This window comes from Mobula hypostoma, chromosome 8 (genome assembly GCF_963921235.1).
Source record: "Mobula hypostoma chromosome 8, sMobHyp1.1, whole genome shotgun sequence".
Lineage (NCBI taxonomy): Eukaryota > Metazoa > Chordata > Chondrichthyes > Myliobatiformes > Myliobatidae > Mobula > Mobula hypostoma.
The window spans coordinates 47,243,997-47,259,354 of record NC_086104.1 but is presented as its reverse complement, the minus strand read 5'-3'; the positions used below and the strand labels follow the sequence as shown (position 1 = coordinate 47,259,354).

Genomic DNA, 15,358 nt, shown 5'->3' with positions numbered 1-15,358 from the left:
TGGGAGGTCAAATGAAGTCAAAGGAAAGCTTTTTCTGGATAATGGGAGCTCAATATTATACTTGCATCAATATTCTCCTTGCTGATGGTCATATCTTCTTTCAGGTTTTGTGGAAGTTCCTGCTGCATCAACTAGCCCTTACACATTGCGTAGAACTACCTTATTCAACAGTGCTAATTCCATTCTTGCAGCTCAGAGTAGAGTATCTCCAAGTGGACGTAAAGGAGTTACACAAACAAGCAAGAAGTCAGAGACAACAGCAGAAGGCAGCCATAAACACCAGGTAATAATAATCTTTTTCTTTAATCTTTTTATTAGTTTTCAAGTTCATAAACATAATAACAATAGTGATATAAAGAGATTGGAATTACGTTATTGATAATAAACATATACAAGAGAAACTACAAATAGTAGAAGTGTAATAAACTTCCAGATTCTTGATATAATTAATCATGAACAGAAAAAAATAAAAAAGAAAGAGAAAATCACAAAGAAATCCCCCCCCCCAAAAAAACAGCAAAACAGGGCTGAACCAATATATTAGACCGAATACATTCATTAATGTCGTCAAGTCCGCTCCTCTATTCATACATTCTAAGTTAATAAGGATTCGGAAAAGCTCAAGCTACATCATATGAAAATGTTGAATAAATGGCTTCCAAGTCTCTTCAAATTTAACTGAAGGATCAAAGATGACACTTCTGATTTTTTCAAAATTTAAACATGATATAGTTTGAGAAAACCATTGAAATGTAGTAGGGGAGTTGATCTCTTTCCAATTCAATAAAATGGACCTTCTGGCCATTAATGTAGCAAATGCGATCATACGACAGGCTGAAGAGGATAAAGATCTATGTTCCATCATTGGTAAACCAAAAATTGCCATAATAGGATGGGGTTGTAAATCGAAACGCAAAACTGTTGAAATGATATCAAAGATATCTTTCCAAAATTTTTCCAAGGGAGAGCAGGACCAGAACATATGAGTCAAAGAGGCCACATCAGACTGACATCTGTCAGAAATAGGATTTATATGGGAGTAAAAACGAGCTAGTTTATCTTTAGACATGTGGGCCCTATGCACTACCTTAAATTGTATCAGCGTATGTTTAGCACATACAGAGGAAGAGCGAACTAATTGAAAAATTTTCTCCCATTTCTCTATAGGTAGGTGAAGTTGAAGTTCCTTTTCCCATTTAATTTTATCAGATATACCTGACTGTATTTTCATAATTATATCTTAAATAGTTGTTATTAATCCCTTCTGATAAGGACTTAAGCCTAAAATTTTTTCTGCGACATCAGTTGGGTATGAAATCGGAAATGTAGACAGCATGGTATTTAAAAAGTTTATTTGTAAATATCTAAAAAATGGGATCTGGGCAAGTTATATTTATTAGACAACCGTTCAAAAGACATGAAACAGTTACTCAAAAATAAGTCACGGAAACGTGTTATACCCTTCATTTTCCATATCAGGAAGGCTTGATCCATAACAGAGAGTTGGAGAAAAAAGTTAGATATAATAGGGCTTGATAATATAAATTTGTTCAAACCAAAAAATTTATGAAATTGGAACTATATTCGTAATGTGTGTTTAATTATTGGACTAACCATTTGTTTATTCAATTTAGAGAAAACAAAGGGCAATGAAGATCCTAAAATAGAAACTAATGAAAACCCTTGTACAGAGTAATTTTCGAGGTTTACCCATTGTGGACTTGGAATTATATCCTAATCTTGTGTACAAAATATTAAATATCGAATATTAATTGCCCAATAATAGAATCTTAAATTCGGCAATGCTAAACCACCATCTTTCTTGGACTTCTGTAGATTTTTTTTTTTACTTAACCTAGGATTTTTATTCTGCCATATATAAGAGGAAATTTTAGAATCAATAGTATCAAAAGAAAATTTAGGAATAAAAATTGGTACCGCTTGAAATAGATAGAAAAATTTAGGTAGAATAATAATTTAAAAAGCATTGATTCGCCCAATCAGTGATAGAGACAATGGGGACCATTTAGTAAGCAATTGTTTAACCTGACTAATTAACGGTAAAAAGTTGAGCTTGAATAAGTCCTTATGCCTCTTAGCAATTTTAACCCCCAAATAAGTAAAATAGTCAGTAATCAATCTAAAAGGTGAACATCTATAAATGGGAGCCTGCATATTTAATGGAAAAAGTTCACTTTTGCTAAGATTCAATTTATAACCAAAAAACTACTAAACTGAGCAAGCAAAGATAATACTGCCGGAATGGATTTCTGAGGGTTAGAAATATATAATAGTAAATCAGCTGCATATAGTGATAATTTATGTATCTCATTCCCACGGGTAATACCAAATATATTAGGAGAGTGACGAAGACCAATAGCTAACGGTTCTAGGGCAGTATCGAGTAATAATGGACTAAGAGGGCAACCCTGCCTAGTACCATGGAATAACTGAAAAAAGGGAGATCTTTGATTATTGGTAAATACCGAAGCCAAAGGAGTAAGGTATATCAATTTAATCCAAGATATAAATATCGGACTAAAATTAAATTTCTCAAGCGCATTGAACAGATATGACCATTCAACTCGATCAAAAGCTTTCTCAGCGTCCAGTGAGATGACCCATTCTGGAGTTCTAGGTGAAGAAGTACAAACAATATTCATTAATCTCCTAATATTAAAGAAAGAGTAACGATTTTTAATAAATCCAGTCTGATCAACAGAAGTAATTTGAGGCAATACATTCTCCAGTCTCGTTGCCAATATTTTAGAAAAAAATCTTAGAATCCACATTCAGCAAAGATACAGGCCTGTAAGATGCACATTCAGTAGGATCCTTATCTTTTTTAAGAATTAGGGAAATAGAAGCTCGATAAAAAGATTGTGGTAATTTACCTATAGATACTGTAGCCTCCTTAAAGATTCTACATAACCAAGGAGAAAGTATAGTAGAAAAGGATTAAAAAAATTCTACTGTATAACAGTCTAGACCAGGTACTTTACCTGAATTCATCAAGGAAATAGCGTTCTTTACTTCTTCTACCGTAACAGGTACATCTGTTAAACATTCATTGGGTGGTAATTTTCGAATATTCAATTTCTTTAAAAATTTGTGCATTATAGTGGAATCATCAGAAAATTCAGATTGGTATAACGAAGTATAAAATTCTTGAAAGGATTTATTTATCTCATCATGGTCAACAGTCAGAGTACCATTTTTTTTTAACGAATCTTAACAACTGGCGTTTAACCAAGCCGATTTCAGTTGATTAGCCAGTAGTTTCCGAGTTTTATCACCATGTATATAGAATTGACTCCTAGTTTTAATTAACTGATTTTCAATCTAAGATGATAGTAATAGACTATGTTCCATTTGAAGTTCGACTCTCTCTTTATACAGTTCCTGATTAGGAGCAATAGAATATTTCTTGTCAATTTCTTTAATCTTGTCAACCAGTTTAAGTATTTCATTATTAGTTCGCTTTTTCAATCCAGCAGAATATGAAATAATTTGTCCACGAATATATGCTTTAAAAGTATCTCATAGTACCCCGCTGGAAATTTCCTCCGTAAAATTCGTTTTTGAAAAAAAAATCAATCTGTTCCTCAATAAAATTAACAAAGTCCGAGTTCTGAAGCAAAGTGGTATTAAATCGCTATTGTCTAGTACTAGAAGATGTATCCATTGACTTAATAGTTTCAATGGCACATGGGCAGACAACAACAAGTGGAATTAGTTGAGAGTCAATAAGAAAGTAATCAATTCTAGAAGAATGATGATATAACCATATATAACATATAACCATATAACAATTACAGCACGGAAACAGGCCATCTCAGCCCTTCTAGTCCGTGCCGAACGCTTACTCTCACCTAGTCCCATCTACCTGCACTCAGCCCAAAACCCTCCATTCCTTTCCTGTCCATATACCTATCCAATTTTTCTTTAAATGACAATCTCGAACCTGCCTCTACCACTTCTACTGGAAGCTCGTTCCACACAGCTACCACTCTCTGAGTAAAGAAGTTCCCCCTCGTGTTACCCCTAAACTTTTGCCCCTTAGCTCTCAACTCATGTCCTCTTGTTTGAATCTCCCCCACTCTCAATGGAAAAAGCCTATCCACGTCAACTCTATCTATCCCCCTCATAATTTTAAATACCTCTATCAAGTCCCCCCTCAACCTTCTACGCTCCAAAGAATAAAGACCTAACTTGTTCAACATTTATCTGTAACTTAGGTGCTGAAACCCAGGTAACATTCTAGTAAATCTTCTCTGTACTCTCTCTATTTTGTTGATATCTTTCCTATAATTCTGTGACCAGAGCTGTACACAATACTCCAAATTTGGCCTCACCAGTGCCTTATACAATTTTAACATTACATCCCAACTCCTGTACTCAATGCTCTGATTTATAAAGGCCAGCATATCAAAAGCTTTCTTCACCACCCTATCCACATGAGATTCCACCTTCAGGGAACTATGCACCATTATTCCTAGATCCCTCTGTTCTACTGCATTCTTCAATGCCCTACCATTTACCATGTATGTCCTATTTTAATTAGTCCTACCAAAATGTAGCACCTCATATTTATCAGCATTAAACTCCATCTGCCATCTTTCAGCCCAATCTTCTTACTGGCCTAAATTTCTCTGCAAGCTTTGAAAACCTACTTCATTATCCACAACGCCACCCATCTTAGTATCATCTGCATACTTCCTAATCCAACTTATGTGTTGGGGTCAGGACAGGTTCTCTGAAATGATAACATTCAGGTATTAAAAGTTGCTGATCCTCTCCACCTCTGATGAGCACTGGCTCATGAAGCTTTGGTTTCCTCTCCTGAAGTCAATAATCAGCTCCTTGGTTTTGCTGACATTGAGTGAGAGGCTGTTGTCATTATTAGAGGAACTATTTTATAGCTAGGAAGTCTAACGTACATTAGTTTGTTTTTCAGATTCTAATGTCACAAACCAGTTCTGCTTTCTCAATGGTCCACAGTGGTCCAGCTGAAGTACTTGGGTAGACAGGAAAGTGCTGAGAGTGAACGTTCAGGAGTGCAGCTCAAATGATGTACTTATTTGATTTAATGTCCAGCACAGAAGCGTAGTGGTTAGCGTAACGTTATCACCGTTCCAGCGACCTGGGTTCAATTTTCTGCTCAGCGCTTGGCGTGTGGGGTTTTCTGCTCGGTGCTTAGCACATGCGAAAAGAATGAGAACTCTTTATTGTTGGGGTGTAAGAATCTCCAAATTTCTGACGTTCCAGAGTCCACCATAAAAGAGTTAATAAGAATAGCCGATTTGTTCGGAAGTGCCTGATTAGACAAAGATCTATCCATCAAAGGATTTAAACAGCAGTTAAAATCTCCACCCATAATCAACATATAATCGTTTAAGGGATGTAAAGAGATGTTTAAAAAAAAATTCAGGACAATCAACATTTGGAGTGTAAACATTAACCGTAACAACTTTTTTGTGAAATAACCAGTAATTAGCAAAAATCTGCCATTTGGATCTGAAATAGTCTCATGATGCACAAATGAAATTGAAGGATCTATAAAAATAGAAAAAATAAATACTTAGGAGAAGAGGAGAACAATCCTCCATCTTAAGATGTAATACTTCTCCAATAAAATTTCAAAGAAAAGGAAAACCAAAGACTGAATCTACTACGTAATTACTCTTAAAAGCAAAAAGATTAAAAGTGAAGAATGCAAAAATACTTCTATTCAAAAATACGAAAAATACCTACACTAGAAAACCAAGGCAAGAACCTTCAAAATATAAAAAGTCTAAATCTGTAAGCTAAATATAGCTTTTTTCCCCCAAAAAAACCGAAAAGCAAGTTAGAAAAAAGAAAAAAAAAGAAAACAGTGCGTTAACTAGTCCTTAACAGATGAAGGCAGGTTGTCGAGAAAACTTTGCACTTCATCCGTAGTCATAAACAAACGATGAAATTTATCAGCCAGAACAACACTCAGACACGCTGGGTACAGCAACGCTAATTTGAAGCCCTTATGATAAAATTCTGACATCTGCGGTTTAAAAGCCATCCGTTCCCTCAAAACTTCCAGGCTGAAATCTTGAACGATGTGAAATCTGAAACTTTGAAATTCAATCATACCTTTCTGCCGAGCAGCTCGTATCACTTGATCCTTAATGTGAGCATAGTGGAACCAAACAATAATAGGTCTTGGTTTAAAATCTTTGGAAGATTTGGGGTGTAAGGTACGATGCACATTATCAAGCAATGGGGAGCGGGGGGGGGGGGGTCTCCAAAACTTCTGAGCCAAACATATCCATTAGAAATTTAGAGAAATATTTAGTAGGATCACCTGTCTCAACATCTTCGGGAAGCCCGATTATTTGCAGATTCTGTTGCCGGGATCGATTTTCAAATCCATAATCTTTGATTTAAAACGTTCCAACTGCTGAGATGTCGAAGCTAGATTTTCCTCCAGAATTTCAATTTTTCGATCTCTCTTCTGATTGGCTTCATCCATTTCTGAAATTCTAATATGTTGTTAATTGATTTCATGTCTAAACAATTTAACATCATCTTGAATCATCTTCAAAACTTCTTCAAACACAACAAACCTTTGGTTAAGTGTATCCTTCAGAAGTTTAGACATTGTTTCAAAAGTTAATGGAATGTGCTTAGATGCTTTAGAATCGTCATCTTTTTTCCTGTTCCCGCCGGAATCTTTCCCATTTTAACTTCTTGTCCTCTGGTCAGCATTTTCAGTAAGTTAAAATTGAAATTCAAAGATATATCTGTAGCATAAACCCTTTAGTGTAGGTATAGATATAGTAAATAAGGGTGATTACAGGTAAAAGTAGTAAAGGGAATGGAGCAAAGCCAGAATGAACCTCACGCCATGAGTGCCTCCGGGACAACCCAATAATAATCAATCAAGGGGTAATTTATCTTTTATCTAGAGATACTGTGTGGAACAGGCTTTGAGCTCACTGCCCAGCAACCCACCTGGCCTAATCACAGAACTAATTAACCTACTAACTGGTACATCTTTAGAATGTGGGAAGAAACCAAAGCACTGAGGAGACCCATGTGTTACAACCTTCTTACAGATGATGCCAAAAATGAACTCTGGAAGACGACACCCCAAGCTTTAATAGCATCCCACTATGTTACTGGGCCATAACATTTCCTTATGATTGTGTGATTGATGAAGAAATAATTAATCCATTGGTGTATATGAATGTAACAAAGTCAAATGGTGTTACTTTTAATTTTGTTGCATTCTAGTTCTGTCAGTTAAGTTTGGGAATCAAAATGAATTGTTAGTTGTATTTTTATTTTTTCATCAAAAAATGATGAGTTAGTCATCATTCATGGATTAGTTATTATATATCCTACAAAAAGAATATCATTAATAACTTGAGACAGATGGATATGTTTCTCCTAAAAGTAAATTTGTAAATTATTAAATTCTTTGTAGTGGAGTACAACCTGTAATTATAATTGCAAATGTGGGCCCAGTATACTTTCTAGTCATTACTCAGTCCCTTTAGCTACAGGTTGTTCTTTGTCCATTTTTTGCCAAATAGCCAGTGTATTTAGAAATGCTTTTTTTTTACATAATAGGAGTCAAACCAATGCATTGATATTAATTATTTTTGTTCTCTTCAGCATCCATCTGAATCCAGCTGTTCTCCTCCAGCATTATTTCCTGGTCTGGTACCAGCTGCAGCACAGTCTCCTCTGTCAACTTTAACAAATAGTCTAAAGAAGAAGAGCTTTGTAAATCTTGATCGGAAACATTTACAAAGTAGATGCTCACCGAATGTGAACAAGTCTATAGAGTCAAAGAATCAACACAAGGAACAAATTGCAGAGACAGAAGGAAATGATAACTGCAAAGTGCAATGAATGGTAGAGCAGAATTTGAATACTACTTCCAAGTGTTATAAAGTTTCAGCAGCAGGACTGTACATTTTCTAGAGGGACAAAACTGACTGAAAAAATGTGCACTAAGTAAGGCCACGTGGCTTACACAGGAACTAGCATGTATATATTGCAACTTTATTTTGAAGCAACAATCCAGTACATTAACTAATCAAAATGGTTACAAAAAAACTATTAGAATAGTGATTAGCATATGGTGAATGAAATTTCTGTACATTATGACATAGAAATTGGATTGCCTGTCACAATAGTTTTTGTATGCAATATTATGCAAGTTCAATTTTAAAAATTTGTAAAGAAAATCATGTTTCTTTCGTGAGTTCTATGAAGTCTGCAGAACTCTTTTTGGGTCCACCATGCATAAGATGCATTGACCAGAAAAGACATAACTGATGATGTGCAGTGCTAGCCTAGGCATCAATTCCATGATCTCGATCAGCTTCATTCTGCTAAGTCCTCCACTCACCAACTTCCAGACTGCACACCCACCTATCCTGACCCATGGTGAACTGGACTCCATTTCTCCATTCCTCACTGCTAAATTGCACAAAGAAAAGGAATTTGAACCGATGCGGAGTGAAAACGCTTGATCTGTAATGTGTGACTTCGAACATTCTACAGTAAAATTTTGATCATGTAGACCTCAATTAGAACGTTGATTAACCTGCAGTACACCATTCATTTGTGGTCTGGTTCCTTACTAGATGCTATGGTACTTCTAATCCTACTTTTATATCATCTTCTTGAAACTATATTTGTATGTTAATTGTTTATAAAATATTGTAAATTTATTGTTGTCTTTTTTTTTCTGATGGTGGGGAAATAGGAGCCTTTCACAGGAAAACTGTTCGAAAAAGATCATTTAGGATTCTATCCTGCTGAAGCAGACTGACCTCTACCTTGCTGTGGTCAGGTGGCACATCTCATACACCTCCTTGTACTTAAAAAGGTCCCACTCAAGAGCATCGGGCCATTGTCTGCTGCACCATCACCAACCTCATTGACTCTGGACATCTCCCATCCACTGCCAACTTCAGAGTTCCTATACCCCATGCTGCCCATTTGTCTCCTACCGAAGATCCACAAACCTGACTTTCCAGATAGGCCCATTGTTCCTGCCACGCTCTACTTGTGTCCGCATATCTCGAGTCCATTTTATCAGCCCTGGTTCAGCCACTTCCCACCTACATCTGTAACACTTCATATGCCCTTGATGAACTAGAAACCACAGAAAAACTACAGCACAGAAACAGGCCTTTTGGACCTTCTTGGCTGTGCCGAACCATTTTCTGCCTAGTCCCACTGACCTGCACACAGACCGTATCCCTCCATACACCTCCCATCCATGTATCTGTCCAATTTATTCTTAAGTGTTAAAAAAGAACCCGCATTTACCACCTTATCTGGCAGCTCATTCCACACTCCCACCATTCTCTATGTGAAGAAGCCCCCCCCCCCCAATGTTCCCTTTAAACTTTTCCCCCTTCACTCTTAACCCAGGACCTCTGGTTTTTTTTTCTCCCCTTGCCTCAGTGGAAAAAGCCTGCTTGCATTCACTCTATCTATACCCATCATAATATTATATACCTCTATCAAATCTCCCCTCATTCTTCTACGCTCCAGGGAATAAAGTCCTAACCTATTCAACCTTTCTCTGTAACTGAGTTTCTCAAGTCCCGGCAACATCCCTGTAAACCTTCTCTGCACTCTTTCAACCTTACTTATATCCTTCCTGTAATTTGGTGACCAAAACTGAACACAATACTCCAGATTCAGCCTTATGCAACCTCAGAGAACTTCTAGTTCCCTGGCCCTGATCGCCTCACTTTCACTGTGGATGTTTCGGTTCTTACATTTCTATCTTCCATCAGAAAGGCCTTAAAGTTCTCTGCTTCTTTCTAGGCAACAGACCTAACCACTTCCCCTCCATCACCATCCTCCTCCCCCTTGCAGAGCTGGAAATCACATTCAATGATTTCTTTTGGCTCCTCGCACTTTCTCCAAACCTAAGGTGTAGGCATGGGCTCCAAATATGCCTGCCTTTTTGCTGGCTATGTGGAACAATCCACGTTCCAAGCCCTCAGTTTTAATGCTCCTCAATTCTTTCTGCACAGCATTGGTGTTACTTCATGCACCCATGCTGAGCTCAACAACTTTGCCTCTAACTTCCCATCCCTATTGATGATGCAAAGATTATCATCAGAGGCTCAGCAATCTCCTTCCTCGCTTCCCACATTAGCTTAGGATATATCTCGGCCAGATCTGGTGACTTATCTAACTTGAGACTTGTCAAAAGCTCCAGCTTTCTTAATATCTATATGCTCAAGTGTTTCAGTCCATTGCACGAGAGGTGATTGATAAGTTCATGGCCTAAGGTAGAAGGAGTCCATCTTAGAAAACCTAGCACATTTATTTTTCAACATAGTCCCCCTCTTAAATTTACACACTAAGTCCAGTGGTCGTGGAGCATACGGATCTTGCACCTCCAGAAAGTGTCCACAGCATAGGTGATTGATAAGTTTGTGGCCTCTTGAACTGCTGCAGTCCCTGAGGTGTAGGTACACCACAGTGCTGTTAGGGAGGGAATTCCATGATTTTGACCCAGTGACGATGAAGGAATGGTGATATGTTTCCAAGTCAGGATGGTGAGTGACTTGGAGGGGGGATTTCCAAGTGGTGGTGTTCCCAGGTATCTGCTATTCTTGTCCTTCTAGATGGTAGTGGTCGTAGTCTGGAAGGTGCTGGCTTAGGAACCTTGGTGTGTTGTTGCAGTGCATCTTGTAGATAGTACACACTGATGCAACTGTTCGTCAATGGTGGAGGGATTCGAAGCTTGTGGAAGGGGTACCAATCAAGTGGGCTGCCTTGTACTGGATGATGTCAAGCTTCTTGAGTGCTGATGGAGCTGCCCTCGTCCTGGCGAGTGGCGAGTATTCCATTACACTCCTGACCTGAGCCTTGTAGATGGTTGACAGGCTTTGGGGAGTCAGGAGGTGAGTTCCTAGCCTTTGTCCTGCTCTAGTAGCCACCATGTTTATATGGCTAAACAGTTCAGTTGAAAGGGAGGAGGTACACACTCTAAATGAGGAACTTCCCAAAAAAGTCAAGTCTAGACTGCCTGTGGGAGCAGATGTGCGATTCACCAGAATTTTAACAGAAGAGGTTGCTCATGTGTCAAAGTGACAGAGTTTTTGAACTCCAGGTATTGTGGGGATTAAGTTGAACCCTCTCAGTACTACACAATTATGGAGTGATTTAGAAATTGTTCAGAAATTCATCTATGGAAACCAATTGGGACAATTCTGGTTTTTGCACATAGTTGTATTGTAGATACGTGAATACATCTGAGTTCTAATTTCTCTGGAAAAAAAAACTTTTTCGTCCAAACAGCCTAAATAATGGGCTAGATTTTGTGTGATAATGATAGCAAACTCAGCATCCATCTTCAATACCTCAAGTACTGTAATTGACAGGAGGTTTGGAATTTTGATGCATGTGAATGAGGAAATCTTGAAGTTGCTGTGAAAGTGGACAGTGTTTTGATACTGAAGTTCAGGGGAAAAGTATTAATTTTCAGTGATTCCCTACCATTCACTGCCTATTTCACTCAAAAATCACATGACACGTCAGATGAGCCACTGATATTGCACATTCATTGTTTTGGATGGGTATGATTATGGAGGAATTTGAATTTCTTTTTGTAGGGCAGCTAAAATATATTTAAGGCTGTACCTAAATTATGGGATGAATTTCAAAACATTACGGCTGAGTTATTGACATGACATAGACAAAATTTCAGAAAAATAACATGTTCTTTCAATTAGTTGTAGTTTTTGAAAGCTATTACAGAAATAGGTACATGTAGAATTAGGCAGACATACCACAACTCTGAGTGGTTGAAGACAGAATTGTGAAGAGTACAAAATGGTTTTAAAAGATTTGTGTTTTTACATTTGTGATTGTTTTTGCAAAACATGAGGCAAACTATTCCATCAAAAGATGTGCAAAACTTCTAGTTTTTAACTACTTATGCTAAATTTGGGTCTATGACTTAAACCAGTGGTCCCCAACCACCGGGCCGCAAGGGAACGATATGATTTGGCGATATGAGTCAGCTGCATCTTTCCTCATTCCCTGTCACGCACTGAGTTTAAACGCATGCGAGGTCATGACCCGCGCGTCATCCGTGTCAGCGCGGGAAGAAAATCAACTCCTTAAGCTTGCAAATGACGGCGGGCTGAAAAGTATGTTTGACATAACATCTCTGCCGGCATTCTGGATCGAAGTCAAGGCTGAATATCCTGAGATCGCCACGAAACCACTAAACACATTGCTTCCATTTCCAACATCATATCTCTGCGAAGCAGTGTTTTCTGCAATGAAAACAAAATTGCGGAATAGACTGGACATAAGGAACCCCCTTTGAGTATCGCTGTCTCCCATCACTGTCTTGTTGCAGGAAAACAAGCCCAGGGCTCCCACTGATTCAGCGATATTGGTGTGTTGCAATGATTTTACATGTTCATACGGGGGAAAATATGTGCTGTGTGTTTAGTATCCAAACGTTACTTAAAATGTTATGATGCTATTGACTTAGATAACCATGTAACAATTACAGCACAGAAACAGGCCATCTCTGCCCTTCTACTCTGTGCAAAATGCTACTCTCACCTAGTCCCACCAACCTGCATCAGCCCACAACCCTCCATTCCTTTCCTGTCCATATACCTGTCCAATTTTTCTTTAAATGATAATATCGAACCTGCCTCTACCACTTCTACTGGAAGTTCGTTCAACACTTACTTCAAGCGCCCCGTCCTCCCCTGATAATTGACTTATCACTATATACTTGCAAGGAAAATATGCACTGTGTTTAATATTAAATGTTAGATAAACCCTTTTAGAAACGAAATTGAGTGTATTAGCCACTTATCACTGATATTCTAGTCGTGATTAACAGCAGCCCCGCGCCCCCCCAAACAGAATCGCCAAAGATGATTTGCAGAGGGGGAAAAAAATCCATCGGCAGGTACACGCATGTGCAATGGTGCCGCGCAAGGCTTCATGGTCATTGTAGTCTTATCTGGGTAAACACAACATATTTGACTGCTACTCTTGGCCGTTGGCAACCGTACCCACCCCTCCACACACACACACCACGGGTCCGCCGGTCCGCAAGAATATTGTCAATATTAAACCGGTCCGCAGTGCAAAAAAGGTTGGGGACCCCTGACTTAAACTGTTGTTAGATTTTTCCTTTCTAGAACAGGGTTAACATTAAGTATTGAAGTAAGAGTCTATTTCCATCCTAAGGACTAATGCCTCAATGATCCTACCTGTTTTTTCTTTATAAGTTCCCTCAGCAAAGATTACTTAAGGTAAATCCATCTTATTGAAGTCAGCAATGAGGATGGGTTGCCTTGTTGCTGACTACAAAATCTTGCATTATGTTTTTACCTTCTTGGTAAACAATTGATATGGATAAAAACTTCTAACAATAGTTCATCTGGATGCTGGTGGGATTATTTGGTAGTTATATGTTAAAAGGCAAACTGCAGGTTACCAATTTGTATTTGACCTTGTTTCTTTTTACTATGGGGGATGAAAACATACTCAAGGTAATATTTGTTTTCATCTTCTGAGCAGATTCTGCATTTAATTCATGAGTTACATAGTGTTATATCTTTAGATACTAGGCAGCATACTATCAACATCCTGGGGGTTACCATTCACAGGAAACTGAACTGTCTAGCCATATAAACATGGTGGCTACTAGAGCAGGTCAAAGGCTGGGAACTCACCTCCTGACTCCCCAAAGCCCGTCCACCATCTACAAGGCTCAGGTCAGGAGTGTAATGGAATACTTGCCACTCGCCAGGACGAGTGAAACTCCATCAACACTCAAGATGCTTGACAGCATCCAGTACAAGGCAGCCCACTTGATTGGTACCCCTTCCACAAGCTTCCAATCCCTCCACCATTGACGAACAGTCGCAACAGTGTGTACTATCTACAAGATGCACTGCAACAACACACTAAAGTTCCTAAGGCAGCACCTTCCAGACCACGACTACTACCATCTAGAAGGACAAGAATAGCAGATACCCCTCCAAGTCACTCACCATCCTGACTTGGAAACAAATCACCATTCCTTCATTGTCACTGGGTCAAAATCAAGGAATGCGCTCCCTAACAGCACTGTGGTGTACCTACACCTCAGAGACTGCAGTTGATTCAACAGGCAGCTTCGTCACCACCTTCTCAAGGGCAACTAGGGATGGGTAGTAAATGCTGGCTTAGCAGGCAATGCCCACATTCGTAAATGAATAAAAAGCATGAATGCCAAGCAAAATTACCACTTGCTACTGCAACTACCTTTGCTGTTACAAAGAAAATATTGATGGCCTTGAGATTTAGACTTCTTCTAAATTGTATAAACAAATGAATAATCCAATAGTTAGGCATACTTTACGTATATGGTTTCAATTCCGAAGATTCTTTGGGTTCAATCAATTTATTTTAGCAAGTCCTATTATATCTAATTTCCTTTTCAACCTTCCACTATGGATCAAGCTTACTTTGATTGAAAAACCAAAGGTATAGTATGTTTTCGTGATCTATTTTTGGATAATTGTTTCATGTCTTTTGATCAACTTTCTAATAAATATAATTTACCCAGATCTCACTTTTTTAGATACCTACAGATTAGGAACTTTTGAATTACTGCTTCTCCTAATTTTCCACACTCATATCCAATGGATACTCTGGAAAAAATTTTAGATCTAAATCTCTCTCAGAAAAGTGTTGTAGCAATTTTTTATAACATAATTATGAATTTATGTCCTGATGTTTCTAATAAAACTAAAACTGATTGGGAAAGAGAATTTAAGATTATTATACCGATTGAAAAATGGGAAAAAATTCTTCAATTGGTTAATTCATCCTCTATATGTGCTAAACATGTATTGATACAGTTTAAAGTAGTGCACAGGGCTCACATGTCCAAAGATAAACTATCTCGTTATTATTCTTATATTAATCCAATATGTGATAGATGTCATTCCGAGATAGCTTCTCTAACTCACATGTTTTGGTCATGTCCTTTGTTGGAAAAATATTGGAAAGATATTTTTGATATTATTTCAACGGTTTTGAATACAGACTTACAACCTCACCCAATTACCGCTATTTTTGGACTACCAACGATAGACTCAAATCATTTAACCTCTTCAGCTCGTCGGATGATTGCATTTCTTACTTTAATGGCTAGAAGACCCATTTTGCTGAATTGGAAAGAGATTAATCTTCCTACTGTATTTCACTGGTTTTCACAAACTATGTTGTGTTTAAATTTGGAAAAAATTAGAAGTGTGGTTTATGACCCTTCCATCAAATTTGAAAAAAACTTGGAGGCCATTTATTCAGCATT

General features: G+C 37.9%; 2 protein-coding genes across 5 annotated transcripts in view; one reads left to right on the top strand and one right to left on the bottom strand.

The window, feature by feature from the left end:
- Nucleotides 1–9,285, top strand: part of cenpf (centromere protein F) — a 70,100-nt gene extending 60,815 nt beyond the window's left edge. For 2 of the 3 annotated variants that reach the window (XM_063055782.1, XM_063055781.1), the window contains exons 20-21: nt 105–283; nt 7,654–9,284. In XM_063055782.1, coding sequence (XP_062911852.1) covers nt 105–283; nt 7,654–7,893 — 419 coding nt within the window. In that variant the 3' untranslated portion in view covers nt 7,894–9,284. Of the gene's footprint in view, nt 1–104; nt 284–7,653 lie in introns of all 3 variants that reach the window. The other variant, XM_063055783.1, reaches the window with a different exon arrangement.
- LOC134350513 (uncharacterized) overlaps nt 2,601–15,358 on the bottom strand; it is a 65,005-nt gene continuing 52,247 nt past the window's right edge. Inside the window, exons 4-5 of one of the 2 annotated variants that reach the window (XR_010018914.1) lie at nt 6,338–6,507; nt 2,601–2,634 (exon numbers count right to left, since the gene is read on the bottom strand). Coding sequence is in view for 1 of the 2 variants with exons in the window: in XM_063055786.1 (XP_062911856.1) it covers nt 6,448–6,507 (60 nt within the window). In the remaining variant the exon portion in view is untranslated. Of the gene's footprint in view, nt 2,635–6,284; nt 6,508–15,358 lie in introns of those variants that run through there. The other variant, XM_063055786.1, reaches the window with a different exon arrangement.